We start from the raw sequence: 18,774 nt of genomic DNA on the forward strand, positions 1-18,774 counted from the left end.
GTGCCCGAGAGTGGGGCTGAGGCTGTTGCAGCGCAAGGTACAAGCAAGCCTGACGAAAGTATTGACGCGGCTGATAAAATGATAAATTTCGTTTACAAAATGTTTCCATGCTGTTGCTGATGATTAAGTTGACAAAACGGTAATGTTTTAAAATTGAAGTGCCGGTTCATGGACCAAATTTTATCTGTAATAAATGGTGCCGTCTCCAATTATCAACATAATTTATTGCCCTATCTAACGTTTCCTGGTGAAAGGATCTTTTACGGGATAAAAAATCGAGGGAAAACCTCGACAAATGGGCTCTTTTTCAACCCCTTCGTTGTTTTAGTTTTTTTTCTCTTCACAATTATATGTTTTTTATAGCACTCCTCTGGTATTCTGCAGCGAGAGAATTGTTCTCATTTCAATTATTTTCGTTAATGAAGTACTTGAGCCGCGAAGATATTTCGCTCGTGAGCGAACACAAAAAAAAAAGTGAAACTGTGGGCAAATGGAAATGCTAATTATCTTTGAAAAAGATTGACCAATTAGCAGCGCGAGAAATGACGCTGTTTTTTGGACACTTTTATTAAATAATCTTTGCTGTGATAAGGAAATCATTCAAGTTTCATGGCCCTTTGGCTTTGGTGAATTGTAATGCATTGTAGCAGATGGAAAATTAGGGTGATATAATGCGAAGCTATCAGGGTAATTGATTATTGAAAATAATTCAACGGTTTTTATTGATGGGAAAAAAAACTTTGAAAAAAGGGTAAAATATAGGAAATATCTATTTTCTCCTTTCATATCTCAATAATGCTAAATTTATTCGAAAACACCGTTCTCTCTCAACCGGTTTAATTATACATCTACATTATATTAATTAAAAAGGTAAACTTAAAATCCGAAAAGAGAGAAAATCACCTTTAACTTAACTTAACCCTTGATTCACCCTAATTGATTTATTTGGCACAACTTACCACGATGTTGTTCAGTGTCAGTTTGAGGTCCGCTTTGGGTCGTGATGGTGGTGAACTGCAGTTGGCCCTAAGAACATCGCCGGCCTCGTAGCGATTGTGTTCCGTCCAAAGGGTAGGACCACTGTCGGGAAGCTCTGAAAAAGATAAAAGAACAAAACAAAAAGAGCCTAACTTAGTCAGAGATATACGTGAACTCGATTAAGGTTATTTTTTTTTTGCAACAAGTTACTCTCCATCGCTCATCGAAATTGCAACAGATTTCAATACCAATTCAGTCGGATTCAATTTCAACATCAGTTAAAGAAATCTAAATCAAGCGATCCTCAGACCACAACCACAAATGATAAAATACAGTTTGCATTTAGGGGGGAAAGCATTTTTCCTGCTTCCCATACGACATGGAATTGTCCAACCACGATAATGTGACCGACTTTTTCTCCTACTTCCTCTACATGTAGCTATAGATACGTAACCGTCTCCCCAATGGCTCATCTGATTCATGCTGGAAAGTGGTCGAACATCACACCTGTGTAAGCTTTTGCATCTGGGGAGGAACTGTGAGTCGTAAACGTGAAATGTAGCAGAACTTCTGGGCTAAAGAAAATACTTTGTCAACATTCCTCACTAGATATGGCATCGATTGAATGTTGTACCACATTTCGGAGGTTACATACCACATTTCGAAGGTAACATACCACATGGTGCCGGTCAGACGTAATTTCAAAGAGTTATGAATGGTGCGGCTGAGTACGTGCCATATCCTATGAATCCGACCATTGATTCATGGAAAATCCTACCTGTCTCCGCCCAGAGAGGTATCTGAGCAGGGTTCCAGATTGATGAGATGAAAGATCGAATATAGTCAATAGTATGATCTATACTGATCGAAGGTTTTATTGCGACTGACTCTGTTCTTAACATTTCGTGCCCTATTTATATGATTGGTCCCGTAGTCATCTGAATAGCCTATAACTGCGAATGATTCTTTGGTCGGGTTCCTTCTCGAATGTGCGTTATAAACAATACTCTTTGTATAGCGGTTTCGTTTCCATGCGTTCCCTCTTGACAATTCTCTTGTTGTTATTTGTGATTGTTGTGATTGTTCAGATGTTGTTTTGTTGTGCTGTTGTGTTGTGTTTTGTAAGCGGTAAGTATTATGTGTGTTATGTTTTCGTTCTAATAAAGGGTGTGTCACATCAAATTGCATCACGGAAAAAACGCTGTAGAAATTCGCCCAGTAGACCGATCCTTTTGAAAATTTTAGACAGTAAAATAAAAACTATTAAACAACTTTTGGCATTTTCTTCTTATTCATACTTCGAGCCCAAGCCCGTATGCTCGCACCTTCCTCTTCACCCCGTTCATAAGGTTCTGTACAACGTCAGGTTGTAGTTTTTTTGAACAGAAATCCATTTTCTCTTGAAGTCCGCCTCCGATTTGACAACTTTTGGGTTCTTCCGGAGGGCCTGCTTCATAATCGCCCAATATTTCTCTATTGGGCGAAGCTACGGCGCGTTGGGCGGGTTCATTTCCTTTTGCACGAAGGTGACCCCGTTGGCTTCGTACCACTCCAACACGTCCTTTGAATAGTGGCACGAAGCGAGATCCGACCAGAAGATGGTCAGGCCCTCGTGCTGCTTCAATAGTGGTAGTAAGCGCTTTTGTAGGCACTCCTTAAGGTAAACCTGCCCGTTTACCGTGCCGGTCATCACGAAGGGGGCGCTCCGCTTTCCGCAAGAGCAGATCGCTTGCCACACTATGTACTTTTTGGCAAACTTGGATAGTTTCTGCTTGCGAATCTCCTCCGGAACGCTGAATTTGTCCTCTGCGGAGAAGAACAACAGGCCCGGCAGCTGACGAAAGTCCGCTTTGACGTAGGTTTCGTCGTCCATTACCAGGCAATGCTGCTTCGTCAGCATTTCGGTGTACAGCTTCCGGGCTCGCGGCTTCCCCACTATGTTTTGCCTTTCGTCGCGGTTAGGAGCCTTCTGAACCTTGTATGTACGCAGGCCCTCCCGCTGCTTGGTCCGCTGGACGAATGAACTTGACAAATTCAGCTTATTGGCGACATCCCGGACCGAACTTCTCGGATCACGTCTAAACTGCTTAACTACGCGCTTGTGATCTTTTTCATTGACGGATCATCCATTTTTGCCGTTCTTCACCTTCCGGTCGATGGTTAGGTTCTCGAAGTATCGTTTTAGTACTCTGCTGACCGTGGATTGGACGATTCCCAGCATCTTACCGATGTCCCGATGTGACAACTCCGGATTCTCGAAATGAGTGCACAGGATTAATTCACGACGCTCTTTTTCGTTCGACGACATTTTTCCAAATTTATGAAAAATTGACAGTGAAGCATGGCCAACGTGATCTATACACTCTTATCTGATTATAAGCGAAAGCTGAAGATATAATTCCTACAGCGTTTTTTCCGTGATGCAATTTGATGTGACACACCCTTTAAATAAAGTTTGTCCTTTAATGTTTTTCTAGGTATTCCGTCGACGATTTAAAGGTAAGTGATAATAAGTATCAATGTTAAATAGATGGACTAATTACTTTTCTTTTTCAGGCGCGGATTCAGGTCTGGAAATGCTGATTTAAATGTGTTTAGTGTTTTTAGTGTTAAGTAATGTTTGTTGTTTTGTAACTTTAAAGTTTTGTTTAGATTTAAATAAAGTGTCGAAAATTAACTTGTGTTTTTCTTTGATCTGGTCCGGGCTGCGACACCACCGATGATTTTTCGTTGTTCAGCAGATACCTAACTTCAAGATGAACAATAATTGTTCAAGGTTGTCCTAAGTTCTGGAGGTCCAAAAAGCCTCTTCGATTCTTTCAATCTACGTCTTTGATTTCTACATGTATAATGGGTCATTCTACGAAATTTAAAATGGAAAATAAAGTAATTTTATCAAATTGAAACACATACACAAACAGTGGGGATAGTAAATCAAGTAAACAATCCAATGAACAGAATGGGTAGAGGAGATCAGGATAAAACCGACACCCTAAGGCCTAGTTTATAGGGTGCGAGTAAGCGGACGAGTTGACCTAGTCAGTTACTGCAGTGCAGCTACTCACATCCGGCGTCCGGGTTACTTCAAAGTTTTTTTTATTTCACTTGCACTCGCATCCTCCTAAAACGTCAAAAATAGCATTTAGCGTTTGCACCAGGGGTGCCAGATGTAAAGACATGTCTCCATTTTGAAGATATTTAAAAATATGCGAAGATATCAACAGACTTGAAAATTATTAGAAAAACTAATGGAAGCATCATATTTTATTATAATTATCATAGTATATTTTCTACGAAATCGTGGTTATTCCGTTTTGCATGCTAGCGTGATATATCTTATCGAGTTGACCTAGTCAGTAACATTTCCAATTCCAGTGTGAGGATATCTGAAATAGTTACCTAATTCGCATAATCGAGGGTGGAATGTGTATATCAAGTGGAGATAAGTTTTTGTGAAGCAAATTTCTCTATCAGATTAGTATGCTCGTATTTTCAAATGTTATTTGACTACTTGAAACACTGCTCCTGACCTATACTTAACCATGTTTCTTCTGATATTTCTTATTATTATCATTTTATATTACACTGGATTCTTTTTTCACCCGTTTTTTCCGTAATTTTTTTACGCGATTTACTCGAAAATACGCGATTTTGTGGGCGATTCTTTGTAAGCGATTTTCGCAGTGTGGTTTTGATCAAGGGGCCTAGAAGTATATCCTTAGGTGGGCCAACTTGCTAAAACCGCTCTGCAGCCATCTTGGAAGTCTACTGTGTTTTGTTTGTAAACAAAACACATTACGCTTGTGCCCAAACTTGCTCGTGATCAGTCTGTTACTTTCACGCTTCAAGCAAATAATTCCCCTTCTGGTTTCTTCCGTACTGTTACCGGGGGCTGCCATACAAATGAAACACAAATTTCTGCATTATTCGGGTATTAATCAAGCAAACGAAACCGAATTTGGCATGTAAAGGTTTTAGGATGCAATAAATGTTTTTACGGTGGTTAGATACTCCTCCTCCCTCTCTGAGGGGGAGCTGCATACAAACGATAAATAAATTTCTGCATGATTCGAAAACTAATCAAGAAAATGCCAAATTTGGCATGCGAAGGTTTTAGGGGACACAAAACGTTTCTATGGCGAATAGACACTCCTCCCATCTCTTTGAGGGGGAGGGGGCCACACAAATGAAGCATACATTTCCGCATAATTCAAGAACTAAAGGGTGTGTCACATCAAATTGCATCACGGAAAAAACGCTGTAGCAATTTAATTTTTAGGAATTATATCTTCAGCTTTCGCTCATAATCAGATAAGAGTCTGCAGATCACGTTGGTCATGCTTCACTGTCAATTTTTCGTAAATTTGGAAAAATGTCGTCGAACGAAAAAGAGCGTCGTGAATTAATCCTGCGCACTCATTTCGAGAATCCGGAGTTGTCACATCGGGACATCGGTAAGATGCTGGGAATCGTCCAATCCACGGTCAGCAGAGTACTAAAACGATACTTCGAGAACCTAACCATCGACCGGAAGGTGAAGAACGGCAAAAATGGATGCTCCGTCAGTGAAAAAGATCACAAGCGCGTAGTTAAGCAGTTTAGACGTGATCCGAGAAGTTCGGTCCGGGATGTCGCCAATAAGCTGAATTTGTCAAGTTCATTCGTCCAGCGGACCAAGCAGCGGGAGGGCCTGCGTACATACAAGGTTCAGAAGGCTCCTAACCGCGACGAAAGGCAAAACATGGTGGGGAAGACGCGAGCCCGGAAGCTGTACACCGAAATGCTGACGAAGCCGCATTGCCTGGTAATGGACGACGAAACCTACGTCAAAGCGGACTTTCGTCAGCTGCCGGGCATGTTGTTCTTCTCCGCAGAGGACAAATTCAGCGTTCCGGAGGAGATTTGCAAGCAGAAACTATCCAAGTTTGCCAAAAAGTACATGGTGTGACAAGCGATCTGCTCTTGCGGAAAGCGGAGCGCCCCCTTCGTGATGACCGGCATTTCTACAGCGTTTTTTCCGTGATGCAATTTGATGTGACACATCCTTTAATCAAGCAAACGGAACTAAATTTGGCATGTGGAGGTTTTATGAGGAAGAAATATTTCTAAGGTGGTTCGACACTCCTTCCCCCTCTCTAAGGGGGTCACCCATACAATTGGAACACATACTTCTGCATAACTCGAGAACTATTCAAGCAAACGAAACCAAATTTGGCATGTTGAGGTTTTAGGATGCAATAAATGTTTCTATGGTGATTCGAAACTCCTCCCCCTCTCTTAGGGTGGGCTGTCATACAAATGAAACACAAATTTCTGCATAACTCGAGAACTAGAACTTCTATGGTGAATAGACACTCCTCCCCCTCTCTAAGTGGAGAGGTGGGGAGGGGTCTGTCTTTATTCTATCATATTTTCTGTATCAAACATTTATTCCATGTAACGGAGAAACATGTTATTTGGACGTGGTTGAAAAATCTTGAACGAGAATTGTGTCTGAAAATAAACTGATGTAATAATGATGAGTTTTGGTAGAAGTACTAGGCATTTTATAGTAAAAGGTAAATTCAACGGGGTCGATTAGAAGTTCAATCAATGAACAGTTCTGCGATTGGACTCATGAACTTGCGCTTAGTATGAAAACGTGAATGTTTGAAGGTATTGATAACAAAAACAGGAAGTGGGTTATATCTATGGTATAACCGCAAGGGTGACGTAGGACTATCGTTGATTTAGAGATCATTTGTATGAAGTTGAATCTGAATTCATTCTGAATGAATGAATATTTGGAGTACTTCGAAAACAAGAGCGTTACGTTGGAGGCACAAGGTTTTATGCATCCAATATTGGATACGGAAATATCCTACTGATGGGGAAGAATAATCTTCAGAAGCTATCCTGTTGATTGCGATTGATTGAAAAATCACAAAACCTAATGTATTTGGTCACAGTGTTACATGGATAGAAAACATTAAAATAAACTCTTTCATATGAATGTAATTTTAAATTCCCAGAGGAACTGGCAGATTATTTTCAGTAACGATTAGATATTTCCACATTTTCCTCGATACTGGAAGCCCACCAGTGGTTTATGCTAACTCGCTAACCATCTGTTAATAGTACTTGATTGAAACATATTTGATCACAGTGTTACATGGATAGAAAACATTCAAATAAACTCTTTCACATGAATGTATTTTTAAATTCCCAGAGGAACTGGCAGATTATTTTCCGGATCTTTCTCGATGCTGAATGGCATCCAAACGGAAAGAATTCCGCGCGTGTATGTGTGTATGTGTGTGTGTGTGTGTGTAGCGGCTGCTTCGAGATCTTCCCGGGGAACCGTTTGTAGCATCACTCTCCTCCTGATGGATTCCCTTCTGGCCTACGGTGCACAAACAGGCTCTTGGTGACACCGTTCATCCGCGCTTTCATGATAAATGAAGAGCTTCACCACAACAGCGACAACATGCTCCAATCGCTGTTCAATTAGAACTGAGTGGATTTCCGGGCGGCGCTCGCTTATATACCGATTGGTGATTTCAATAGCCTATTTTGAAAGCAAATTTAAGACTATTGAAACAAGTTTTTGGATCAGAAAGTAACAAGTATAGAACGCGTAGACATTTTATCTTTCGAATGAAGTGTTTATCATACCATTTCGTTCAGTTGTTTAGGAGCTATTAACACTCAAAATCTCGGTCTCCGGCGTAACGCCTTCGATTTCGAAACTTTGATTTTACACCCCGGTATAGAAATGAAAGACGTAGTCGTACGTCAAAAACAAATTTTGGGCGGGACGAAGTTTGCCGGATCAACTAGTTATAATATAAAATCATTATCAGACACAATTTTCGTTCAAAATTCTGCAAGGAAATATTGTTCTTCGAAATAGAATACATATTCGATACGAAAAAGTTCATTCTCAATTAAACATTTGAATTCCAAAGCATGATTATCTGGGAATCCATTAACATTTTCGCTCACAAATCGGTGTACCAAGTTGCTGCCAATGAGATTTGCAAAGATATAATAATCCGTGTACATCCCGTTTGTTTACATGTTTTTTTTTCTGACTTGCCAATAGAGGAGTCAATTCCAGATCAATTATCTAAACAAACACAAACTTCTGCATAACTCGAGAACTAATCAAGCAAATGGAATCAAATTTGAGATTTGAGGGGTTGTGGGTAAAAGGGAAAGAAAATGGGAAAATTCAGAAAATACAATTCCCATGTGTTCTACAATTACGTAGTGACAAGCGTTGTTAGTCGATTTGATGTTTGCGCTCACGAAATTAATCTTTGTTCGAAAGTGGAAATGGATTTTAATGTAATAAAACACACATAAATAGATATGGATTGCCGAATGTGTTGATAAGAGCAAAACTCGAGAAAGGAATTATCCGATTTAGGGCCCGTATTTATTCTATCATATTTTCAGTATCAAACATTTATTCCATGTAACGGAGAAACATGTCATTTGCAAGTGGATGAAAAAACTTACAAGAGAATTGTGCCTGAAAATAATCTGATATTATGATGTCGAGTTTTGGTAGAAGCAGTGCTCGGCATAGTCATAGTCAACTGAGCTGACTTTCTCACTGACTATATCCGTATTCAGTTTGAAATGACTTTTGACTTCTTCACGCAGCTTCTCCGCGAAAACGACTAAATAGTCGGGCGTTTAGTCGCTTTCTCCTCTCTGCGATTCAACTATCTGATTTCATTCTTCTCAGTCGAATTGTCTTCATTGCATTTTGAAGTAACTTCCTCCAAAAGAATTCGTTCCTCTCTCTCTCCCATGCAGTGTTTGCCAATTGATCCATTTACTGAAAAAATCGCTTTCATTCGTTCAAATATGATCTTACATTGATCATTTCCCCCAGCGGTATTTTTTTGTTGTTACGAGCTACAAATCAGGACACAAAAGGAAACGAGACAACTCTGCATCGGTTCACACTTCACGACATACGGGCCAACACACTAAATCCGTCATGTACGGTTTCGGTGCAGAAAGTTTTTTTTTCTTTGCTCTAACGAGTGCTAAATAAAAAATGAGAATTTTTTCAATACCTTTCAGTAACTCAAATAAAGAGCGTAAAATTTTCTTTCTCCAAAAAAATTGCTCTTTGGGCTCCCTAGAAACAGTAGGCGTGTTTGGTTTTGCTTGTTTTAATTTAGTCAAAGCAAAGATGGCGTCGGAACAGCACGTGCTACGCGAACGCATTGTACGGTTCTACAAAACGCATTTCCAGCAAGGAAAAAAGTTCACGGTGGCACATTTTAAGGAAGAAAATGTACCTGTCAGTACGGTATATCGTATCCTGCGTTCCCTGAACGTAGAGCGGAAGGTCGTCCGGTGACGATAATGACGAAGCAGAGGAAGACATCGTTAAGGAAGCTGTTTGACAACAAGGACGCAACCAGCCTGCGTGACGCCGGTCGGAAATATGGCTGCTCCCACGTATTGATCCATCGGACCCTCAAGATGGAAGGAATCGTCTCCAGGAAGAAGACGAGGTCGCCGGAGTACACGGAGGAGCAGATTGAGACGGTTAAATCACAGTGTCGGTGGATGACCAAAAAATACCGCGGGACGTCTTTCGTTCTGGACGACGAAAGCTATTTTCCACTGTCCAAAACGCATATTCCAGGAAATGATAAGTACTACTCCAGCGACAAGTCATCCACACCGCCTGAAGTGAAATACAAGTTCAAGCACAAGTTTGAAAAAAAGGTTATGTTGTACATCGCCATTTCTGACCGGGACATTTCAAAGCCTTGGTTTAAGCCGAGCGGTCTGGCAATCAATCAACAAATCTATCGAGAAGAGTGCCTCGATAAAATCCTGCTGCCGTTCCTGAACGAGCGTCACGCGGATGGGAAGTACGTCTTCTGGCAGGACAAGGCGTCTTCCCATTACGCCAAGAAGACGCTGGCGTATCTTGAGGAAAAAAAGATACCGTTCGTGCCGAAAGATCGTACCCCAACAAACTTGCCCCAGTGCCGCCTAATAGAGGATTTCTTTGGCTCACTCAGTGCCCTAGTGTATAAAAACAATTTGAGGGCCAAGGACACGAAGCAACTGTCTACAAGAATCCGGAATTGTATCCGGAAAATGGACGTAAGTGCCGTACAACGTTCTTGTGAGAGCATCGCGACAATGTTGCGTCAAACAGCAGACCACGGCCCTTACTCAAACATTCACTGACATTTTTTTGAAGAAAATACATTATGTTATTAATAAAAAATACTGAAATCGATGTGATTGAAAAAATTCTCATTTTTTATTTAACACCCGTTAACATATACACATCGAATCTCTCCATGCATCATGAAACAGCAGGATCAAGCGGACTACGCAAAGCGAATGGTTCATATTCAACTAATGTAGCAGAACCTGATTCTTAAGTCTCAGAGAGTGCAAACTATATGATTATTTAGCTCGATAGAGGCTAAGGGAAGGGTAGTCAGATTATATTTTTCATTTTTAATGCTGCTATCCCTTGAAATACATGTATTCATATAGACCGCATAGTTATACATTCCCAGCTGTAATTGACAATGTGGGAGATAGGTCAGAACCTCATCTATCGGATTGTATAGCAAACTTAAATTGGAACGTTTTTGCAGTTATTAACTAAATAAAAAGTTGATGAAGAGAAATCGATCAAGTCACTTATACCCCTTGCATTCTGAGCCCCTCACTTCTTAATAATTCAAACATTCTTTGATGGTATCCATTCTGGTGGAATGCATGATCATCTGCTATCAATGAGATAAATTGAGCGCTCTCAGCTTATGTGCGTTCCTTTCAACTTTTTTCAACTCCTCTATTCATAAATTCGTACTCAAGATGGGCGGGAAGTTCAAGAGTTCTTGAAAATACAGAACAAATTTCATTCATTCAACCTGTCCCCGTGAATATATACGAAACGCTCTATCGCATCACCGTGAACAAGCGTGAACATTTTCGTAGCCCCTCAAAAAGTCACAGGAAATCGATTTCACACTGTTCCACGAACTGTAATGCTTTGTTATATAATTTAAAAAAATCTAAATTAGTATTTCATAACCACACAAGAACCGAATTTATCCGATAGAAGATGTGCAATACATTTCAGTAGGATTGTCCTCTGAACGTTGTACGAATTTTGTATCTGCTCACGACAGATTCATTCCGATTCAATACGCCGGAATAAACCTGTCTTGAGGAAAATTTTCATTTCAAAGAAAAACTGCTTCTCGCCCGAGGCTGCTCCTTCACTTCTCTTGTCCCAGTTTCAACGCACTCGCACCGGAAATGGTCAATTTGTCTGCCCGGTTGTGAACCCGAGAACAAGTTTCGTGTCTGCGGGCGAAAACTTTGTTGTTACATTCCCCAGCAGCACTTCGTATGCATGTGCCAATTCGTACCGGGCCCCGGGTTTCCTCAGACCCGCTTGTTATAAAGCTCCGGTGGAAAAGTGAGTACAAAACGGATCCACCTATGACAACTTTACCTTCGTTAGTCACGCTGCTGGTCGGACAATTTGTGAAAGATAAATATGTGGACGAGAAACTATCAGCGTACAACACTCTCAAATAAATATTCATTTTGGTTAGTTTAAATCTTTACGGGAAGATCTCCCTTCTAAAGCTAGTTTCACTCCTTCCTGCTGTCTTAACTTTCATAATTGTCGACCGACTATAAGTCGTCACCATTTTTTTTTGTGCCAGAAATCCAGAGCGAAATACCAAATAAAAGAAACTTGTAAATTGGCAGGGAAGAGTTTTCCTCTTTGGCAAAACTACCATTTGCTAAATGGAAGTAAATTTGTGAAATTAATAATTTTAAAAGCAGCTGTAGAAAAATGTTGCAGCCATCCTTTTCAATTGGGTGCTTCCCTCCCATTCCTATCGAATCCTCAGCGTTATCTGATAACGGAAGGAGGGGAAGCAGACTGGCAGAACGAAAAACTTTCTGGCTCTTTTCTACTTTCTCGGTCTCCGCTTTGATTGTTGGCTCTACTACAGGAAGGAGACCGACTGCCACGTTACTACGGGAGATAATAGCACTAACCGAAAACTTAAACTTAAAAATTAATTAACTTAACTCTCAACGGGGCCTGAGTCTTTGTTTCTTCCCGGGGCTTCGGATGGTGGCACCACTCGAGATACGGTAAAGCACAAAATGAGGTACAACCCAAAAAATGCTGCAGGCGCCAGCCAGAATTTTTTTATTTTTGTATTCCCACTTTGCTGCTAATTATCAGTGAACCATGGTGAGAAAATGGACTCTGTTTCCCATAAACTGCGCTGCCAACGGAACCCGTCTGGGCCGGAAAACACAGTGGCCTGTGAGCGAAAAGTTTGGCTGGCGGTTTGTCTGCGTTCGGCGGAAGTAAGCAAGCGATCTGTCTGGTTCCTTTGTCTTTATTCTCGGTTTGGTGGTTTGAACATGTATCCTTTAAAGATGTGCTACTACATTGCGTTTCACAACTATAGAACCACTCATTTTTTCTTAGTTTCCAGAGATATGTAAGAAGTCGGTTGAATCGAAGTATATAGTGTAGGATAGAATAACTATCTTCATTTAAAAGACTGGCCATTCGAACTTTATTGTTGTGTTCAGGTGCAAAACAATAAAAAAACAAAAATTCCAGTGTTTCATAACTATAGAACCAGATGGAAAAAATCTCACTCATTTACAAAATTAACTTCAATTTCACCTAAATTACAATAAGTTTCGAACTCGTAGGTCATCTTTAGTTCCCAATCAGAACAAATAACCCATTCGGGGTGGTTTTGACCAAGCTGCGCCATGTTGTAGTGTGTAGTGTTCAGATAGCTTTTCATCAACACTAATGTACAGTCAGCAGTGCAATGAAGTACTTCAGAATCTTTTACCTCTGTATTTGCATCGAAAACACCTTCAGATTCTGGACTGGTCAACTTGTTTACCAGATTAAAACCCTATCAAGAAATTATGAGGAGTGATCGTACGTATAGTAGAAGCAGCTTACAAGCAGGATGAGTGATTTGAAGAACCTGAACGGTCAGTATCCTCTACGTAGAACGCGATACACACTACAACGTGGCGCAGCTCAGTCGAAACCACACCGAATGGGTTATTTGAGCTGATTGAGAACTAAAGATGACCTAAGAATTTGAAAGTTATTGGAATTCATGTGAAATTGATGTTAATTTTGTAAAAGAGTGAGATTTTTTCCATCTGGCTCTTTAGTTATGAAGCACTGGAATTTTTGTTTTTTGGTTGTTTCGCGTCTGAACACAACAATAAAGTTCAAATGGCCAGTCTTTTAAATGAAGATAGTTATTATATCCTACACTATATACTCCGATTCAAACGACTTTTTATATATCTCTGGAAGCTCAGAAAAAATGAGTGGTTCTATAGCTGTGAAACGCAGTGCATGGCATAACATCGCACCCTGTTTTTCTCTTCTTTGATTTAGCTTTGATTGTATTAAATAACCGCAAATTCGCGCATATTTTAGTTGAGGACAGTGTTTGGATATCCGTCAATATTGAATGATGCACAATGTGTCATGCAAGTAACCATTCACGAATATAACAACCTAACATGGATGGGTGATACAAATAAATAAGCGAATGACAGTATTCACTTTTGTTGCACCAAATAAATATACGAAGCGAGGATCAAAGCCTGTTGATTGCATATCCGAGCTGTACTCAGGGTTGCCAATAATATTTTTTCAAAAAACTGGAAGATTGCTCTTGAAAAAACTGGATCCTGTAAAACCTTTTGATTCTTAAAAGATAGGCTTTTAAATGATTTTTTCAGCCATTCCAATGATTGAGAAATAGAATTTCCTTCGAAACTTCGTGTATTACTTATATGTACTGTCGTTGGGGGTGAGAATGGATCAAAAAAGGAAGTTTTCGATTTTTGTTTTGAATAACTATCGTAAATTAGAGTGGAACGCACTTCTGATTATTTAGAAATGTTCTCTAATGATTAACTTAGGAGTGTACATACAATTTTTGAAAAGTGTTAATTTTTCACTGAACTGTGATTAAATGAAAGTTTTATCGTAAAGCATAAAGCGTAACGTAAAGATTTTTTGAGACCAAAAAATTCGAGGGGTTGTATCCGAGACACGACTGCTTAGGACCTAGGACTACGCAATCATTTTGACGTAGGATTACGTCTTTCGGGAACATGGGGTACAAGTTGAAAATCGAAAATCGAGCACATCGTGAAAATTGTCCAATTTCAAACGCTTATTGCTCAGTCATTTAAAAATGGATTGATGAAATTTTTGCGTCAATCGATTTCGGCACTCCATAAAAAATTTTTATATTAAAGAAAATAATATATGTCATGAATCTAACTATCGAACAATTGAAAAATCTCAACCCCTATCCTAACGGAAATACCCACTTCTGATTGGTCGAAATTGACGACACATGCGGCGGGTCTCTAACAGAGACATCAAAACCAAACTGCCTGAAGGAAATCGGCATTGCAAATACATGAAAGTAGGGAAAGTTTTTGTTTCTTCCGAAATGTATTCCCTAACAGAGACATCAAAATCAAGCTACCTGGAAGAAATCGGCATTACAAATATATGAAAGTAGAGGGCGCTTTTGTTCCTACCGAAATGTATTCCCTTACAGAGACATCCAAACCAAGCTGCCTGGGGGAAATCGACATTGCACATCCGGAGACGAATGAATTACTAGATTTAAAGTCTCCGTAAACAAAGGAAAAGAAGAAAAAGAAAAACATTGCAAATACATGAAAGTAGGAGGAATTTTTTTCCTACCGAAATGTGTTCCTTAACAGAGACATTAAAACCAAATCATTATCAAAGAGTTTAACGATGTAATTCTTCAAACATATCCAAAATCAACAGATAGCCTAACGCAATCCTACGTCAACTATGCGGTCGTGTCTTGGACACAACTCTCCTGTGACTTTTTTTTAATTTGTTGGTTTTATCATTTCGGATATTATTAGCGAATATGTCAAAATTTCATAAATAACTCTTTAGGGAAAAGTTCCGGGGACCCTGACAAGGTTTAATGGCTTGCGTGGTTTGTAAAAGTATTTCGAGAAGCAACGATTCTTTCTTGCTTTCGCGAGAACAATACACTAATTGGTCATATGTCGCAATTTGTTCCTTTATATCAATGCACGCATTGCACTGAGTATTTAAGATGCCTCTTCCGTGCATCGCCATTCAACAAGCATCGAACAAGCTTCTAACAGATGCACACAGTTGCAGCGATAGAAATGAAACATCACGAGAATGACCGTTTATGAAAAATCGTTTCTCGACTCTCGGTCAAATCCGTCAACAAAGCTAGGAGCTTGTTGCATCAGAACAGAGCCGATGCGCACGAAAAAAAAAGAGCAAATACGAAAGGCAACTAAAAGTATCGAAGGTGTGCTATTCACATGTACAGGAAATGAATAAGTTCTAAGTTTCGCGCAACGAAAACAAGCAACACACTCAAAGCCAAACACTGATGGCTAGAAGCGACCTACAGTGACTCAAATCCGTAGTCGTACTCCACCATGCAGATCTCTTTTCCTTTCTTTTGAATGTCGAAAACGAACTTTCGGAACATTCTATTTAGACATAGTTATAGTGTCATATGAGAGTTAAAAGGTTTGCTATCTGTTTTCAAAATAATGGTTTTTATTGCTCTAAAAATGGCGTATGAAAATTGACTCAAACTCATAATCGTACGCTGGTTAATAACTCTACTCGATTTCGAAGCCGTTGACCAATTTCCGAATTTCATCATTAGTATGGTATCCCTTGTTTATTGTTACTATCTTTAGCTGTTTTTGGCCTTATCTACGAGTTTTTTGGTGTATTCGGGAGTAATATTCATAAATTTTTTCATCAAGTGATTTTTGAAATCGTTATTTTTAGAAATTTAATGGTTTCTAAATTTCCAACATAGATAACTTGTTCAGTTTTTTTCTAGAATTGATGTTGGATCATTGTGAAGGAATAACAATAACTTTGAAGCATTTGTAATGTAACCATGGACGAGCTTTATATGTCTTGAGTTCTGGGTCATTGTCTCCCATTTTGTTAACACTTTGCTTCATATTTTCCTATGTTCAAGTAAACATTCTGATCCAATACACCATCGATGAAAACCAAATTTCTCATACACAAAATTGCTTCACCACCACCATGTTCAAACGTTGCTATCAGATTTATTTCATATTTAATTTATCGTAGGCTTCCTCCATACGAAACGATAACAATTGCAGCCAAAAATATCAAATTAGGACCCATCTACGGAAATAACATCTTACCAGTAAGACATTGATGTGATTCATGCTGTTTGGAATAATCAAATTGGAGTTACTGATTTTTTTTTTTATGAGAAACGGTTTGTCCCTCTGTGCTTGTCCATTCAAGTTGCGCTTCCTAGACACATTACAAACTTTTTGTTTGCTCAGTTTGGTTTTTCTCGATGGTGTAATGGATCAGAATGTTTACTTGAATATCCCGAAGGAAAATATGAAGCAAAGTGTCAACAAAATGTGATGGAATCGAGGATGCAAGTTTTACCAAGACAATGACCCGGAGCTCAAGACATATAAAGTTCACACATGGTTACATTACAATTACTCAAATGTTATTGATATCCCTCCACAATCTTCCAACATCAATCCCAGTTAAAAACTGAGAAAGTTATCTGTGTAGGAAATTTAGAAACCATGAAATTTTTAAAAATAACGGTTTTAAAAGCCACTTGATGAAAAAACTGATAAATATTCCTTCTGAATACACCAAAAAATTCGTAGATAAGGCTAGAGACAGCTAAAGATAGTTGCAATGAACACGGGAAACCATACTAATAATGGAATTCGAAAATTAACCAACGCCTTCGAAATCGAATAGAGATTTCAACCAGCGTACGAATATGAGTTTGAGTCAATTTTCATACATTAGCACATACATTCGCCATTTGTGGAGAAATAAAAACCATTATTCTGAAAACAGATAGAAAACCTTTTAACTCTCATATGACACTATAACACACTACTATAACACTTTACCTATATAGAATGTTCCGATAGCTCGTTTTCTACATTCAAAAGAAGGAAAAAGAGATCTGCATGGTTGTGTTAATTGCATTGCCAGATGCACTTTAAGTGAAATATTCGCTAGCTTTCACAGCTCGAGGAGAAAAATAAAACACAAAACGAGCAGAATAAGCGACCTTCGTTGTTTCGGGGCACGGAAAGATTCTGAAAATTTTCCTTTTTTTTCCTTCCTTCATTGAATTAAAGAGACTTTAAACTTCTTCAGTTCATTCGTCTCTAGCCTTCAAAAAGGCCCATGGAAAACTTTGCTCTTTCCTCATATTACTCATCCACCCCCATTGCCTTGAGAAAGGCACTTGGTCCCTCGCCGTCCAGCTCGCCCAGCAACGGTGTTGTCCAGTCCGTGACCTCACGAAGAAAGAATGAAAATTACTTCGCTAATATTCTCTTTCAGCTATCCCCCTTCGTTGTTTCTATTCTAGCGGATGAATAAATTGCCCGTTATTGACAGCTCTGTTCGGGAAAGTACACAAATGAACAGAACAAATGTATGGGGAAATGGGAATGTTTCCAATTTTCATCAATTTAAACCATATACAGAATATGGGATTGTAATGTATAGCATATTAAACAAATCATAGAATCCGATTCGTTTGATATATAATTCGTTAAAATCCGTTCGCAGCAAAAATAGTTATTAAGTTAAGTTAATAAAAACATGACCTGTTTCTGATTTAGCACCCTTAATGTAAGACGTAGTCCTATGTTAAAATAAATTTTGGACGGGACGAAGTTTGCCGGGTCAGCTAGAATCATATCGTATATCGTATCTATCGACATCTCCACCTCCTCTGTTTGTTAGGTCTCCTCTAAACGCATGATATTTATTCGAATTAAGAAATAATGTACATAATGAATGAAGTATAAGTTTATACAATATCCGTCTTTCCCCTTCAGAAAGACTGATGAATTTTTTGTCGAATAATTTCAGAAGGAAAGTGTTTTCAGAGAAAAAAACGGAGAGCGTAATCAACGTGAAACCTTTGACGTGTGCTAATTTGCAAAGTGTTTCTTATTTTGTTCTCTCATTTTCTTCTTATATTACCAAAGCGCATATATTATACACAAAAACTCGCCTCTCGCTTCAGTAAATGCTGTACCAGTATGGCTGGTGGTCATTTTTAAACTCATTTCATGTGATGTATGAGGAAGTCAAAAAATGTGCCAAACATTTATTTTGGATGTATAGTTTTTCAATATCTCGATGTCGGGGTTAGGTTCACTTGAATTTTATTTTGACATAGGACTATGTCTTTGATTTCTATATAGGGGGGTCACTCTACGAAAAATGTAACGATTTATTAAGAGTTTTCCAACGCATATTACTCAAAATGGTTATTGCGGCATATATTGTGTTATATATCATTAGACAGAAAATTTATCCAGTTTTATTTTTTGCTTGAAACATGAACATTGAATTTAGTAAAAAATTGTAAGGGGTTGTATCTAGGACACGATCGCATATTTTCGACGTAGAACTACACAATTATATTATGCAATCCACTTGTTTACCACTTCGAATATTATTTTAGGATGCATCGAAATTTTTGTAATGGATTAGAATTCTTCGTTACAAATAAATTTGATGAACGTCCTTCTACGTCTGATATGATGCTTGTGACTACCAAAATACGTGAACGGAAGAATTGTCAAACGATCATTGTATTTCACATTTCCCTCCGAAATTATTGC

At 38.9% G+C, this 18,774-nt stretch overlaps 1 protein-coding gene across 2 annotated transcripts in view; it reads right to left on the reverse strand.

Annotated features, from left to right (window-relative positions):
• The window catches only part of LOC129763284 (uncharacterized), a 356,409-nt gene that overhangs the window by 78,154 nt on the left and 259,481 nt on the right, over positions 1–18,774 (reverse strand). For both annotated transcript variants that reach the window (XM_055762194.1, XM_055762185.1), the window contains one exon: positions 960–1,093. In XM_055762194.1, the coding sequence (XP_055618169.1) occupies positions 960–1,093 (134 nt within the window). The remainder of the gene's footprint in view (positions 1–959; positions 1,094–18,774) is intronic.

This window comes from Toxorhynchites rutilus, chromosome 1 (assembly GCF_029784135.1).
Source record: "Toxorhynchites rutilus septentrionalis strain SRP chromosome 1, ASM2978413v1, whole genome shotgun sequence".
NCBI classification, from domain to species: Eukaryota; Metazoa; Arthropoda; class Insecta; order Diptera; family Culicidae; genus Toxorhynchites; species Toxorhynchites rutilus.